Source organism: Squalius cephalus, assembly GCF_949319135.1.
Source record: "Squalius cephalus genome assembly, chromosome: 1".
NCBI lineage: Eukaryota > Metazoa > Chordata > Actinopteri > Cypriniformes > Leuciscidae > Squalius > Squalius cephalus.
Window position 1 is genome coordinate 17,636,153 of NC_137122.1, and position 14,966 is coordinate 17,651,118.

General features: G+C 40.3%; 1 protein-coding gene and 1 long non-coding RNA gene across 3 annotated transcripts in view; both read left to right on the plus strand.

Annotated features, from left to right (window-relative positions):
* Positions 1 to 14,966, plus strand: part of LOC307162401 (uncharacterized protein) — a 54,354-nt gene that overhangs the window by 12,622 nt on the left and 26,766 nt on the right. The window contains exon 4 of one of the 2 annotated variants that reach the window (XM_079877652.1): positions 782 to 1,545. The exons of the other annotated variant lie outside the window; for it this stretch is intronic. Within the exon in view, the coding sequence (XP_079733778.1) occupies positions 782 to 821 (40 nt within the window). The 3' untranslated portion in view covers positions 822 to 1,545. Of the gene's footprint in view, positions 1 to 781; positions 1,546 to 14,966 lie in introns of those variants that run through there. 2 annotated transcript variants of the gene reach the window in all.
* LOC307170819 lies at positions 12,216 to 12,560 on the plus strand. The gene is made up of 2 exons (XR_013823448.1): positions 12,216 to 12,369; positions 12,461 to 12,560. It is a non-coding gene; the product is annotated as an uncharacterized lncRNA (long non-coding RNA).

Consider the following 14,966-nt stretch of genomic DNA (forward strand, 5'->3'; position numbering starts at 1 on the left):
TCATTTGATTTTGGTTCATTCACACTACAAGTGATTTTCCGGAATCAGTCAGTGCTTTCACACACTTCCTGTAAAGACACATGGCATCGATGTGACATGTAATGTCTCAGCAGCGTCTTAAGTTTGATTATGAGCTGCGATTTCTCTCTTGAGAAACTACGCTTGTGCAATTTTTTTCTCTGTTTCGATCATAAACTAACGCATTACGATTGCGTGATCGATTCTGGCCTCATCGTCATCATTACAACACGGCATTGATTACGGCTTTTGCTCACACAGTGCGCGTTCCAGGAACTGAACACGACACTGTTACTAGGTCCCCAACTCGGCATCGATCCCGGAATCAATCCCGGGTCGTGTTCTGGCAATTTCCCAGCAATTTCTCTTTCTGACATTACCGATTATGGTGAAGATAAAACGTCAAACAGTATTTTCATGTTTTCTAACAGCAGTTCATGTTTTTGTATTTGCTCTGGTGCTTATCAAGAATACAGAGACGAGAATCTTCCAGATTCTTCCTCTGTTTGTTAGAAAGGCGTTGGAAACTATGTGATTGCTTACAGTTTAAGCGCCATCTAGAGTTTCATGACCAAACTAGTGATTTATAACACAAATCTCCATGACATTAAAATAGATCATAATTGTGCACAGCAGTTGATGACCAGATATGATGAGATTAAAATGATTTTCTAACTCATCAGTGATCTTGACTTAGAGCTTCACTTTTCATTTCACATGTGTCTCTCATCTGAAATCTCACTTGATTTAATGTTTCTTTTAGACCTGACGGACGTGAACAAGAAAGGAAGAACAAAAGGTAAAAATGTGCCTCAGTGTAAAAAACACTTCACATGAAGACTGAAGATTCACATGAGAGTTCACACTGGGAAGAAGTGGCTCAGGCTTTCGCTCTAAAATCACATCTGCTTCTCATTCTGAAGAAAGACCTTTAACTGTGATCAGTGCGGTAAACAGTTTCATTGGGCTTCACTAAATCACACAAAGGAGAAGATTCATTCATAATTCTACTGCAGAAAAGACACAGCAGTGTGTGTTTCAGTGCAGGAAGTCCTTTTACTACAGAAGATGAGCTGAAAGACCACCAGAAATTTCACACTGGAAAATACAACACCACATCAAGAGATTCAGTCTGTCAGAAATTAATGAAGTTAATGAATTTCTATCACTCAGTTCTCTTTTATAAAGGAAAGCAGTAGTTTTTTTTTTTAAATGAACACAGTTGTGTTCTTGTGCTCTCATGGTTCAGGAGCTGAAGAAGAAACCATAAAACTTTTGAGAGAGACATGAATCTTTCAATTGTAGTTAATGTTTGTATTTGCTTTCAAAAATGATTGATTAACCTAATTTCTCATTTTATCACCAACTCATTGTTATTGTACATTTTTATCAATATAGCTTTTAAATGCCTAATAAATGATATTTCACCACACACATGACTGACACTGAATGAGATTAATGTCTGTCTACATTATTAATAGTTTTACCCTTGATATGCAGCAGACATGTTCACAAGTCCCTAAATGCCTAGTCCAAGTCAGGTCTCAAGCCTTACTGTATATCTATTTAAAACAATAGTTCTTTCGACAAGTTATTTTAATTAACAGTCTTGTAAACAGCCCGAGGGCCCTCAGAGCGGGGTGGAAGATGGGCCCACAAGGACGGATCAAAAGGTAACAAAAGGATAGAATAACGACAACAATAAAATCCTCCGGAAGTGTGCGTGTGGAGGGGGCTGCATATCCATCAAGGGAAGATGAAGAGTACGAAGCAGGCAGACCAGCAACCTCGCGCAGGTCAGACGACAGGGTCCAGAAGCCGGGAGAGCAACCACAGTGCTGCAGGATCCACTGGTGCTGAGTCTCCTGAAGTGGCAGAAGGAAACCCCTTGATGGAGAAGGTAGCCTGCGAACACGAGGACACCAGCCCACCAGAGGCACACCCGACAAAGCCGGTAACAAAGCAGCCAGGTAGGTGCGACAAGATCAAACGGCCAAAAAGCGAATGACCGGGTGGCATGGCAGAGTCCCATGCTTACGCAAGCCAATTGTTGGAGCTGGCATTGAGAGGGAGCGTCGAGAGCAAACTGAACATGGTTGGGGACATCATCTTTGAGGCATGCAGAGAGGGGTTTGGTGAGATCAGTAGGAAAGAGCCCATAGCCCCAGGCAAAGGAAGAAGAGAGAGAGAGAGATCGAACAGCCCAGGAAAGCAAGGAGCCAGCTCCGTCGGAACTGGAGAAAGGCTGCATCTCAGGAGAAGGAAGGCCTGAAGGAGCTGTGGGACGAGGTCAGACAAAGCCTCGCCAGGTTGAGGAGAGTGGAGAGAACTAGAAGGAGGAGGAAGAGAAGAGAGAAAGAGAGAACCAACTTTTTCAGAGATCCCTTCAAGTATGCCCTGCAGTTGTTGGGCGAGAAGAGAAGTGGCAAGTTGAACGTCAGTAAGGAGGAGCTGGAGCAATACATTTAGAACCAGTACAGTGACGACAAACGAACATCACAGCCTGGTTCTCCAGGGTATGTACCATGCCCAGTCCCCCCAACTTTACCGTTTGACAGTTCTCCACCTAAGCTGACCTAAGCTGAGTTCTCTCCTGACCTCGGATCCTGCAGACGCGCATCTTCAGACCTGCAATGTGCGCTGTTGAACACACGCTCTCTAACTGATAAAGCATCAGTGCTGAATGACATAATCACTGACACAAAACTGGACATGCTACTTCTGACGGAAACCTGGCAGGTTCCTAATGACCTTTTCAACCTGAACCTTTTAACGCCACCTGGGTACATCTATTTCTCTCAACCGTCTTCATCGTAGAGGTGGAGGGCTGGCTGTAGTTTGCCGTGAGACCATTAAAATTTCTAAGATCGAGTTTCATGATGTTTCAGCATTTGAATACCTCACACTGAAAATGACTGGCCAAACGCAACTGGCTGTAATCTTAATTTACCGACCTCCAAAATGTCCATCTGACTTTTTCTCTGAGATTAGTGCATTACTTACTCTTGTCTGTGGTAATTATTCATCTGTAATTCTGCTTGGTGATTTTAATATACATGAAAACACTGCACAATGCAATTAATTGATGTCTGTACTGGACTGTTTCAACCTAACTCAACATGTAACTTTTGCTACTCACTCCAGGGGTCATATACTGGATCTCTTATGTACATCTGGCTTAAATAATATCCTTGTAAATGGCTCTGACTTTGCTTTCTCAGATCATAAGCTCATAAGATTCAGTTGTAGCTTTCCAATACCTATATAACCACTGAAGAAAATGCTGACTTATCGTAAAATTAACTCTGTGAATCCATCTTCCTTCTCTACTTCATTAAGGGCTTCCATCTTGTCAGAATGTCTACTTATCTAACTGTCCGTCAGAAATCTGCTTTATATACAATAACACTTTGTCTCAAATACTTGAGAGCCATGCTCCTGTTAAAACGAGACTGGTTCCATCTACTCGTGCCTCACCCTGGTTCACTCCTGAACTATGAACAATAAAAACTGATGGTCGCCGCCTAGAAAGACTATACAGGAAAACTGGACTTATCGTGCACTCTTTGGCTTTTAAAGAACACTTGCTTAAGTACCGTACAGCCCTTAACGATGCTAGATCCTCTTATTTCACCTCTACCATTGGGAATTCCAAGTGCTTTGCAATGGTTAACAATCTCACAAATCCACCACAACATGTTATTTCGGACTCTGTAAGGCTTGTAAATAGCTTTTCTCAATTCTTCTCCGTTAAATTGAAGTCAATCACTGCATCCATTATCAAAAACACTCCTCATATAAGTGACTCAAATGTTCATTTAAAGTTAGCTGCTTCCGCTCACTCAACAAACTATCTCTCTGCTTTCACTCTAACTACTCCTGCTGCCATAAGTGACCTAATTGTGACATTAAATTCCACATCCTGCCAGCTTGATCCTACACCTACTGTTTTGCTTAAGTTGTGTGTGCCCGAGGTTGCACCCTTCTTAACACACATGATAAACTGTAGTTTGGCATCTGGCATTGTTCCAGCAGAATTAAAAATGGCTGCAGTGACCCCCATTCTTAAAAAAACAGGCCTAGACCACCTAAATATGGACAATTACAGACCAATATCCAACTTAACATTTTTAAGCAAAGTCCTTGAAAGGGTTGTTGCTTCACAATTGCGATCACATTTGGATGGTAATGGTCTTTTTGAACCTTTTCAGTCTGGTTTTCGGCCATCACATAGCACTGAAACTGCCCTTCTTCGGGTGGTTAACAACATTCTTTTGTCCATGGATTCAGGGCTGATAAGCATCTTGATGCTCCTTGATTTAAGCGCTGCTTTTGACACAGTCTGCCATGAAATAATGATCTCTAGGCTTTCTGATCTTGGCATCACTGGCTCTGCTCTTTCCTGGCTCATTTCCTACATCAGCGACAGAAAGTATTACATCACTATACAAGGGTTTAGATCTGCCACTGCTTCACTTACAGAGGGTGTTCCCCAAGGTTCGGTTCTTGGCCCGCTATTGTTCATCATCTACATATATCCACTTGGTGACATCATACGCAGGCATGGACTTAAATTCCATTGCTACGCTGATGACATTCAAATTTATCTTACCACCAGTTCCGATAGGCCATTTTTGCCTGACTCACTCACTGCATGTATCAGGGACATCAAGCATTGGATGTCCCTGAATTTCCTCAAATTAAACGATAAGAAAACCGAGATATTAGTGATTGGTTCAACTGCCTCAGTCAAAAGGATGGACCAGTACTTTGATATTGATGGAATTCACGTTAAGCCTTCGTCATCAATTCGTAACCTTAGTGTCTTATTCGATCCAACTCTATCTTTTGGCTCTCATATTTCTTCTCTTGTTAAAAACTCTTTTTTCCATCTTCGTAGTATTGCTCGTCTACGATCTTCTCTCACTTTAGCCGATGCTGAAACATTAATTCATGCATTAATCACATCACGCCTGGACTATTGTAATGCCTTATTTCTTGGTCTTCCCAAAAAACTTATTTCAAGATTACAGTATGTTCAAAACTCTGCAGCAAGAGTTCTCACCTCCACTAGGCGTTCTGCGCACATTAATCCTCTGTTTTATGACCTTCACTGGCTACCTGTGGCATCACGTATCCACTTTAAGGTATTGCTCTTAGGGTGTACTCACACTAGCCAGTTTGAACCGTGCCCGAGTGCGTTTGACCACCAAAGCGCGGTTCGTTTGACTAGTGTGAGTGCTCCGAACCGTGCCCGGGCGCGGCTCGATTAGCCGGCCCTGGCCCGCTTGGAAGAGGTGGGCCAGAGCACAGTTCAGTTGGACTCGGGCGCGGTTCGCATGCAGTGTGAGCGCTAACCGTGCTGGAGCACGGAACAGGACGCGTGACGTCACGGTTTTGCAAACCTCCTCATACGAGCAGCACGATTACGTGAAAATTTTCGTGCCATAAAGGCGATAGATCTGTTTAACAACAGGCTGTGAGAGGGCTGTGGACCACCGTGGACCAAACGACTCAAAATTATCCACAAAGTAAACAGAGCGATGGACTCCATTGTGTTCAGTGAGAGCGCCGCTCTTCCTGTTTATCCCGAAACCGTCGCACCATAATGACGTAAGCGTGCTCCGGCACGAATGCTGAAACCCTATGTGAGTGCAGGCCAGAGGGGGAGTGGGGAGTGGGGAGTGGGGAGGGGGGACAATCGTACTCGGGCCCGGTTCATGGCAACCGTGCCTAGTGTGAGTACACCCTTAACGTTCAAAGCATTAAATGGTCTTGCTCCCAAATACCTGTCTGACCTACTCTACCCTTACCACCCTGCCCGGTCGCTTAGATCAGCTGAACTTGGTTTATTGTCCATCCCTTGTTTCCGGCTGTCTACTGTAGGTGGAAGGTCAGCATCAGCACCAGGGCCGAATAGACACTGTAGAAGCTAATGAAAACAGCTTGGAGGAAGCAGCAAGTTCCAGCAGAGTGGCAGCAAGCCGTCTGTGTATTCATCCCAAAGGAGCAGAAATCCCAGATCATCAGCCAGTTCAGAAGCATTACCTTGTTGAATGTAGAGGGAAAGATTTTCTTCTCCACTCTGGCAAAGAGAATTACCAACTTTCTCATGGAAAATAGGTACATAGATACAGGCTGCCAAAAGGCAGGAATCCCCGGCTTTCCAGGGTGCATTGAGCACTCTTCTCTGATATGGTATCAGATCCAGTATGCAAAGAGAGAGAAGAGTGATGTGCATGTGGTTTGGTTGGACCTGGCTAACGTATATGGCTTGGTTCCACACAGGTTGATTGACTTCGCCTTGGAGTTCTTCTATGTCCCGGGTTGTGTAAAGAACATCATCGTCAGATACTTCAGCAGCCTGCATATGTTTCACGCTAGAGGGCTACATGACGGGATGGCAGTAGTTAGAACGTGGAATTGCAATGGGATGCGCCATCTCACCCCTCCCATTTGTGATGGCTTTTGCAGAATAAGCAGGTGGTTGGAGGTATCAAATTACCATCGGACGTGAGGCTGCCACCCCTGAGGAGCTATGGACAATGTGACAAGCAAAACGGCTCTGTAAGCCCGTCTATTGGTCCAAAGAGGGTTTCCAATAATACAGGGAAGGTTTCTCTGTGTATTACTTGCCTTTTCCCTTTTTTGCAACACAACAAGATTAAATGCAATATATTTCCTCACATGTATTGACTCGTTATTTTATCTGACTCCATATATGAAAAAGATTTGAATGATGTTTGGACATCATTAAAAGTGAACGAATATTTGATTATTCTTTTATCAACTCTGATTATATTCTACCCGCTTAGATCTGGAAACTATATCACTCTGAGGTCCTTCTTTCTCGCAAGGTCTCACGACACAATCTTGTCAGTTCCAGTCATCAAAACAGAGGTAATTTGGCTAAATATCTGGGATTTGCCGTATTCACACATACACAATCAAACATACTTGAATAGCCCCCTTGGAATGCCCCTTCTTGAATTTAATTCAAACGTTTACTTCAGTAGAGGTTTTGACCACCATTGAAAGATGTTAGTCAATCAACTTCACTTCTCTTAAAATGGCTTCTGGTCAAGCCCATGCTTGCTCACGTACACTTATCTACACTGTTAGCCCGGATTTTATATCTAATAAAGAATTTAATTACAATTTAATTCAAATATTTAAGTTTGATTGCGCTACTAATAAAATATAAGTAGATTCTACTAATTTGTGTACATAATTTCAATGTGTGAATAAATGTAAGTTAAAAAGACTCAAAGTTTTTCTCCTGACCACGCCTTCCACGCAGTGGTTTGATGCTGCGAGTCAGGTAACGCCATTTTGTCGTGGTGTGTGTGAATTCAAGGAGCTGTTGATGAGAAGCTGGAAGTGGAACATTTGTTTTAGCAAGTTCTATGGACGTTTTTCCCGACATTTACCTTTTTATCGTTTATTTGTTTTCCATTTGTGAGCAGTGAAAATCAATGTTTGTTTGTGTTTTAGCTAGCTAGATTTCTCACAGACAGACATTTCTGTGCAGCAGACATCGCCGCGCTTGAACCCCTGACCGGCGAGTTCGACGTACGTTGTTTTTTTGTATTTTCCTTCCTATTGTTTCTATTTCACTGGAGGAGCTGTTGTTGAGACGGAGAGTGTAACTTTTTGAACCTCCGGCCGGCGCCGAACAGGACGAGGATCGCGGCGTGAATACGGTGGTGAGTGCAATAATTTAAGACCATAATTTATTTCGACACGTCTATTGATTAAAAGAGTAAGTTAAAGTCAATTAATGGGTTGAATACAAAAACGTATGGATGTACTGTTTTATCTAAGTTCATAGCCCTCTTAACGACAGACTATCTTGTTTTGTGTTGCAGGTCAAGAAGAGATGCTTTACCTGCAAGTATTGCCCTCATAACTGTGAAAAGAGAGCACATCTATTTAAAAATTGCAGGCTCAAACATGTAAGTTATACATGAACAGAACAATTTCCTTGTTTACATCTGAAATGTATGTACATTTAAATCACTTTATGCACAATGTTCAACTTATCCTGCCTCCAGATAAGTATGCCTATGTCATGTAAGTTTATTAAGACATGTTCTGAGGCTGATTGGTGTCATCTGCATACTGCACAGTGCACAATTACAAACCAGAAAGTCAGGTGCTATTATAAAGACTATAACTTTAATGTTTGCTCTTCACAGAAAAGTTGTCAATGAAAATATTTGACATCAGCCTGATGTTACTTGTTACGTCCACATAATATACTTTCTAGAGGTTGTGGAACGTAACAAACTAAATAAAAATAGAAATAATTAAATAGAAAGTCGTTTAAAGTAATATACTTCACTCTATTGAGGAGATGTAATATGATAAATTAAGAAACAGGCAGAGACCAAACTGGATTTGTACTTGCTTTTAGTAAGTAATATAGTTTGATTTAACAAAACACTCAATAACATAAACCGTGAAACAAATATACGTCCAAACAATCTATTTACAAATTATATTCAACATATACGATAAATGATTACAAAGCGAGGGACAAGAGCGGTGCTAAAGAAAAGAAAGAAATAAAACAAACACGTTAACTAAACCCCAGGACAAACACTAAACTCAAGAAAAGAAACAGGGAAAAATAATATTTCGCATAAAAATGCCGCTACCTACACTACCTAATAAACATAAATACATAGATTGGCACCCGCTCATAAAGTAGTGTGTTAAATAGTTTTTACTCTGCGTGTTGTAAAATGTAAATCACGTGATGTACTAACCTGATCCCATCGCTATGCATCGATGAAAGACTTAAGCTCAGAGAAAATCAAAAGTCGGATCACAGCATAAACGCAGTAAAACAGCGTTATGAAGAGCTCAACAGAGTAAACTTTAACACACCAAAACTAAACAATAACAAGCAAGAACAAATAACCACAAGAGAGCAAAACAAAGGAGAAACGAAGCCGCTCTCCTGCACTGGCGTCATTTCCGGATCTTTATACGCGCTCCCCAATCTCTGATTGGTTCTCGGGTTGTCGGGTGAACTCGATGAGTGACAGGAACACCATCCAATTGCTGGTCCTGTGAGAAAGAATAGCGGAAAGAGAGAGAGAGAGAAAACAAAACAACCCTCCCAAACCATACAGGACGTAACAGTACTTCAATGGCCAGCTCTTTCTACAGTAAACCAAGTATGTATAGGTGCATTCAAGCCATTTTGTAATACCATAATTATGAGATTCCAGCTTGTAAAAAAGCGCCTCCGTTCTGGTAGAACTCGTAATTGCAACTTGTAAACTGGGAATTTTCTGAGAGTTCCTTATTTTTACCACATGACCGTTGTACCACCCTTCTGCTGCTGATTCATTTAGCCGTTGACAATGTTGCCTTAAAAATGCATAATTCCCAGTCAAAGAACATGAACGGCCAGTCAAAGAACGAGTAAAATGTCACATTTTATTATCTCGGAATTGATGCAGCATAAAACTTATGACAACAGAATCATCTTACATGATAATATATTTGTCTATCTTTATCTTTAATCTTTTTCTTCCTCATTAGGATGCAGCTGTGAGAATCCTCTGCGTTGATCAAGAAAGTCCTCAGCTAAACCCATCTATATGGAATTCCAAAGCTGCCAATATTAAAAATAAATAAATAAATATACAAATAAATGTAAATATATATATATATATATATATATATATATATATATATATATATATATATATATATATATACATAGAAAAGCAAAAAAACGAAAATAAATAATTATTTATACATTTATTTCCTTATTTATGTATATATTTATTTTTTCCATATTTATATATTCTTGTATTTTTTATACATTTATTCATTTATACTTTTATTTATTTTTACATTTATTTATTTCTACATTTATTTATTTCTTCCTACATTTATTCCTGCGTAGGGTAATGAGGAGGGCGTGGTTTACCTCAGACATAGCAATCGAGCTCAGAGTAAGCGAAGGCGAAGGGTTGAGGCCACAGTGACACCCTGTGGCGAAATACAATAAGTATAGCTCACTGACGTTGATACGGTCTGTGACTGCGAGGTCTATGGTCAAAATCCTAAATCTTACTGTTTGACATGGATAGGCTACTCTTTATTCCGGACATGGCCGTAGAACATCGTTTGGTCTGGATTTGTAAAATGTCCTGGGCTAACAAACATGAAACAGGGACTCTGAAACGGAAGCGCTTGATATTTTCCATTTTTCGGTCAGAACTCACGGAAAGGAAGCTGGGCACATTGAAGTCGACGCAAGCATATTGACCAATGCTTTTGAAACGAGACCATTGCATTTTAATCAAGTCAAGTCAACTTTATTTATATAGCACTTTTCACAATACAGATTGTATCAAAGCAGCTTCACAGTATTAAATAAAATAGTACATCAGTGTTTGTTTCTGGTGTAAAACATCCACGTTTGGTAATGCTGATCAACAGTATTGTTGAATTGATTAATTAAATTAAGTATCCCCAACTGAGCAAGCCAAAGGCAACAGTGGCAAGGAGCCGAAAAACTCCATCAGGTGACCTAATGGAGAAAAAAAAAACCTTGGGAGAACCCAGGCTCAGTCGGGGGCCAGTTCTCCTCTGGCGTTTATGAAGTAGAGACCGGATTTAACTGTAAGATTAAAAATATTATATAAATGCCTGGCTGAAGAGATGCGTCTTTAATCTAGTTTTAAACTGGGGGAGCGAGTCTGAGCAACGAACAGTATCAGGAAGGCTATTCCAGAGTTTTGGAGCTAAATGTGAAAATGATCTCCCTCCTTTGGTGGATCTGGATATCCTAGGTATGACCAAAAGCCTTGAATTTAGTGATCTTAAAGAGCGCGATGGATTATAGGGCGATAGAAGATCCGTTAAATAAACTGGAGCTAAGCCGTTTAGGGCTTTATAAGTCAGTAGCAATACCTTGTAATTAATACGGAACTTTATAGGTAACCAATGTAGTGATGATAAAATTGGTGTTATATGGTCAAATTTTCTTGATCTAGTAAGAACTCTAGCGGCGGCATTTTGGACTAACTGTAGCTTGTTTATTGAGGATGCAGGACAACCAGCTAATAAAGCATTACAGCAATCTAATCTCGAGGTCATGAACGCATGAACTAACTTTTCTGCATCAGAAACTGATAGCATATTACGTAGCTTAGCAATGTTTCTAAGGTGGAAAAAGGCTGTTTTTGTAACATGAAATATGATTTTCAAAAGACAAGTTACAATCTAATATAACACCCAGGTCTTTTACTGTAGAGGATAAAGTAACAGGACACCCTACTATGTTAAAATTGTATTGTAAGAGGTTTTGTGGGCGGTTTTTTGAACCGATAAGTATTACCTCTGTCATAAGTATTACCTCTGTCTACATTACCTTAATGTAGCCTAATTTCCAAAAACAATACTGACAGCAACAGAAACATTTTTTTTATTCTATTAAGCTGTAGTAGTCTTTAGCCTACCTCCATAAACTCATGTCCAGGTCAGGACATGCCTCCTCCCAATGAACCCCTGGCTGTGGACAACTACTCCTGGCCATGGGAATGTAAGTACTGATCCCACAACATCTGTCACAATAATCATAACACATACATGCATATTTTGAAGTCTTATTTTGTATGGTGCTTTTGTGTAGTCATCATGTGAATGCACACTCATTTGGTATTTCTCATTGTAGGTCGGAATAAGCGAAGGCATCAACTAAGAAGAAAGACTGCTGTTGAGAAGAAAGCCTCTGAAGTTGCCATCAAAGACCACAATGCTACTGTGGGGGAAGTTGAAAAACTGCCTCCTCCCAATGAACTCCTGGCTGTGGACAACTACTCCTGGCCATGGGAATGTAATTACTTCCTCTGAGATGCACTGAATACAAATTGTTTGATGCACTCATCTTGATGTAAATATGGAATCTGTTGTAAAAAATGTTAAGACACTGGGCAATATGCAACAAAAAAAATAAAATAAAAAAAAATGCAGTAATTTGTAAATGGATGTGATCAAACCCCTTCGCGAAGTGCTGGGGTTCTATCTCATCCTGTCAGGGCTTATTTCTCTATAATTGTAGTAGTACAGCATGCAAAATATCTTCTGTCCCAATATTTTTATAGGAGGTTGTAAGATAACACTTTGATGTAATGTATTGCAGGTCATGGTGATATGGAGTGAAAAAAAGAAAAGTTTTTGACAAGGTAATGCTGCTGGCTGGACTGAAAGAAGAAGAAGTTATTGTGGTTCGCGAAGTCAAGCAGCACATGGAGTACATGAGGAGTGTTGCTGGACTGATTGAAGAGTTTACCTTTCAGCTCACTGAAGACACCAATGGGAAATGTAAGGACAATAAATAGTTAGTCTTTTTCTTCAATTTGCTTCTCTAGTAACCATTGGCTCATTTCTTTATATTTTAATGTCACATTCTCAGGCAGTGCAGAGGGCTTAATGGAGAAAGGACGTGAGGGACTACTCTGTGTGCTGAAGAGAAGATTGTGTGAAGTTGAAGCACAACTGGCTACAGCACGCACAACATACAAAAAAGTATTGTTGGACTGCAAACAGTGTCCTTAGATGACTTCTCTGAAGAGGAAGACTTAGAGAATACTTCCTCAACTGATGAGGAACTGGGAGAGTAGTTATTAGGGAGATGATGTGTATGGCTCTAAGAAGATGTCTTCACAGTGTGTTGAACCCAAACGTCAGTGCTGTAATAACTTGTGTGTGAAACCTGAGGCTATTTTACTGCTGTTGTAAGATTTCTTTGTGTTTAGAGCATGTACTGCAGATTCCTCTGAAACTGTAAAAACCCATTATGTTAGCATTGCTCATCCCTACATAGCTTCACTGTAGTTGTGTATAGTTTGTATATACTGTACCTACTGTAGTTTACATAGCCTATTGTATTGTTACTCTCTCCAACAGTGTGCTATTCCAGCTTATGTTTCCACATGTTAGTATATTAATACTCTCCCTCCCTCCCTCCCTCCCTCCCTCCCTCCCTCACACACACACACACACACACACACACACACACACCTCTATCTGAAGATATATACTTTATTTTGAACAGGGCATAGTCTCTTAGCTCTAGAAAGCCTACTTTATTAAATTCAACTATAGTCATGTCTCTTTTGTTTGATTCATGAATAGTTTTCATTTAAGTCAGTTTCCTGTTTTATCCCATTGTGTGAGTTGCTCCTTTCAAGTGAGTCTGTAGTAAGTGTTAGGCAGATACTGTCAGGGCCAGACACTCTTCTCTTGTAAAATTAAAATGAATATTGTATCCTATAAGTAATATATTATTATTTCATATATCAATTTGCCTTTGAAATGTATGTTATTTTTTAGTCTTTGTCAGTGTTAACTTAATATTACCTGTACGATAGCAAGCCACTAGGGCGAAAACGATATTTTAGGCTTCATATTCATGAGGCGGTCAACTACTAACGTGAGGAAGGTGATTGTTGCTGAACGAGGCGGCCAATTACAACGAACTGATTGACATCCAGGCTGCTGGTGACATGAAGGCTGCTCTCCGTGGTGCTGAAAGCTGTTGAGCACCTTCTGGGTGGCTTGTCCCCAAAAGTATGACACACTGAAAACATTGGTAATGCATGTGCTCACCATGTTCGGATCAACACACACATGTGAAGTTGTGACAAAAGGAACTAGGACTGCAGGCGCATAAGGCAAGCATAACAGCTGTCAAGCCCGATGTTAAACAGATAGTGTCGGAGGGGAAATGTCAATTCTTTCGCAAACTGTGTGATTGTTACATTTTTGCCTATGTTTTGTTTTGTGTCTCAATCATGTGACTCTCGAGGTTCCTGTTGGGAAAACAAAAACGGCGGACATTAAGTGGAAAATGAAATATCTCTTGTCTTAAAGATATTTGTGTTTTATAACGCAGCACTACAGTAGATTGACGTAAAATATGACGGTTTTAATAATCACGCCTTCAGTTATGAAAAATAAATATGTTTTTTTTTACATTTTTGATAGCGGAAGAAGCAACATTGGCCGTTACTATGGAGATGAGGACAGTCCGCTTTGCGTCACGTGAGAAGAGCAGTTGACGCGCTGGTCTCCTGTTTTAGTTATAGCATAGATCATATACATGCAGTATAATTATTTATTAGACAGTGTGTGATATTTGGTATATTGGGTAGATATATGTTTTCACAAACCTAGCACGACCCTAAAACGGAGGAACTACAACTGGGGTGCTGATGTCAACACAAGTACTGAAGAGGGGTCTAGGGAGTTGTAGTTTTTTTTAAAACCCAGGGTTTTCCCTAAAATTGGAAGTTGTAAATTCTTAATTGGTGGCATTTCAGGGGTTCGAGGGGATGTCAAACACATTTTTGGCATCAGACTTTAAATATTGTTTTGTTAAAAGGGGGATTTTTTATTTTTACACCATAGAAACTATGGAGTATGGGTAATAGGGCTGTGCAATATGGACTAAAAGTCATATATCGATATTTTTTCCGTGGCCAGATAATTTCATACGTCTATTATTAATGCCCCGCGGTAAATCGCACTCCCACCACTCACTCATACTGCAAATCCCACAATGCACTGCAACAGCTGGCACACAGGTCATAAAAATGAATTGGCGGCTCAAGGGCAGAAATGTATAGTTATTTAAATGCAAAATAAACTATATCGATATTAACGATATCTTGTGCTGTATCATGTTTGAAAATATGAAACACATGTGTTGATGTCTGGCACTATTGATAATGCTGAAGTAGGCCAAATTACAAACATTTGTAATGTAACACTTAAATAATGCTGTTCCTTCGTCACTTTGGTTATTAAAATGTTGATTGTTTTATATTCTAGTTTTAAGATGCCACGAGGGTCAACAACAACAACCTGCGTGAGCTGCAAAGCAGATATTGGTGTGGCCACCAAGACCTGCAAATATT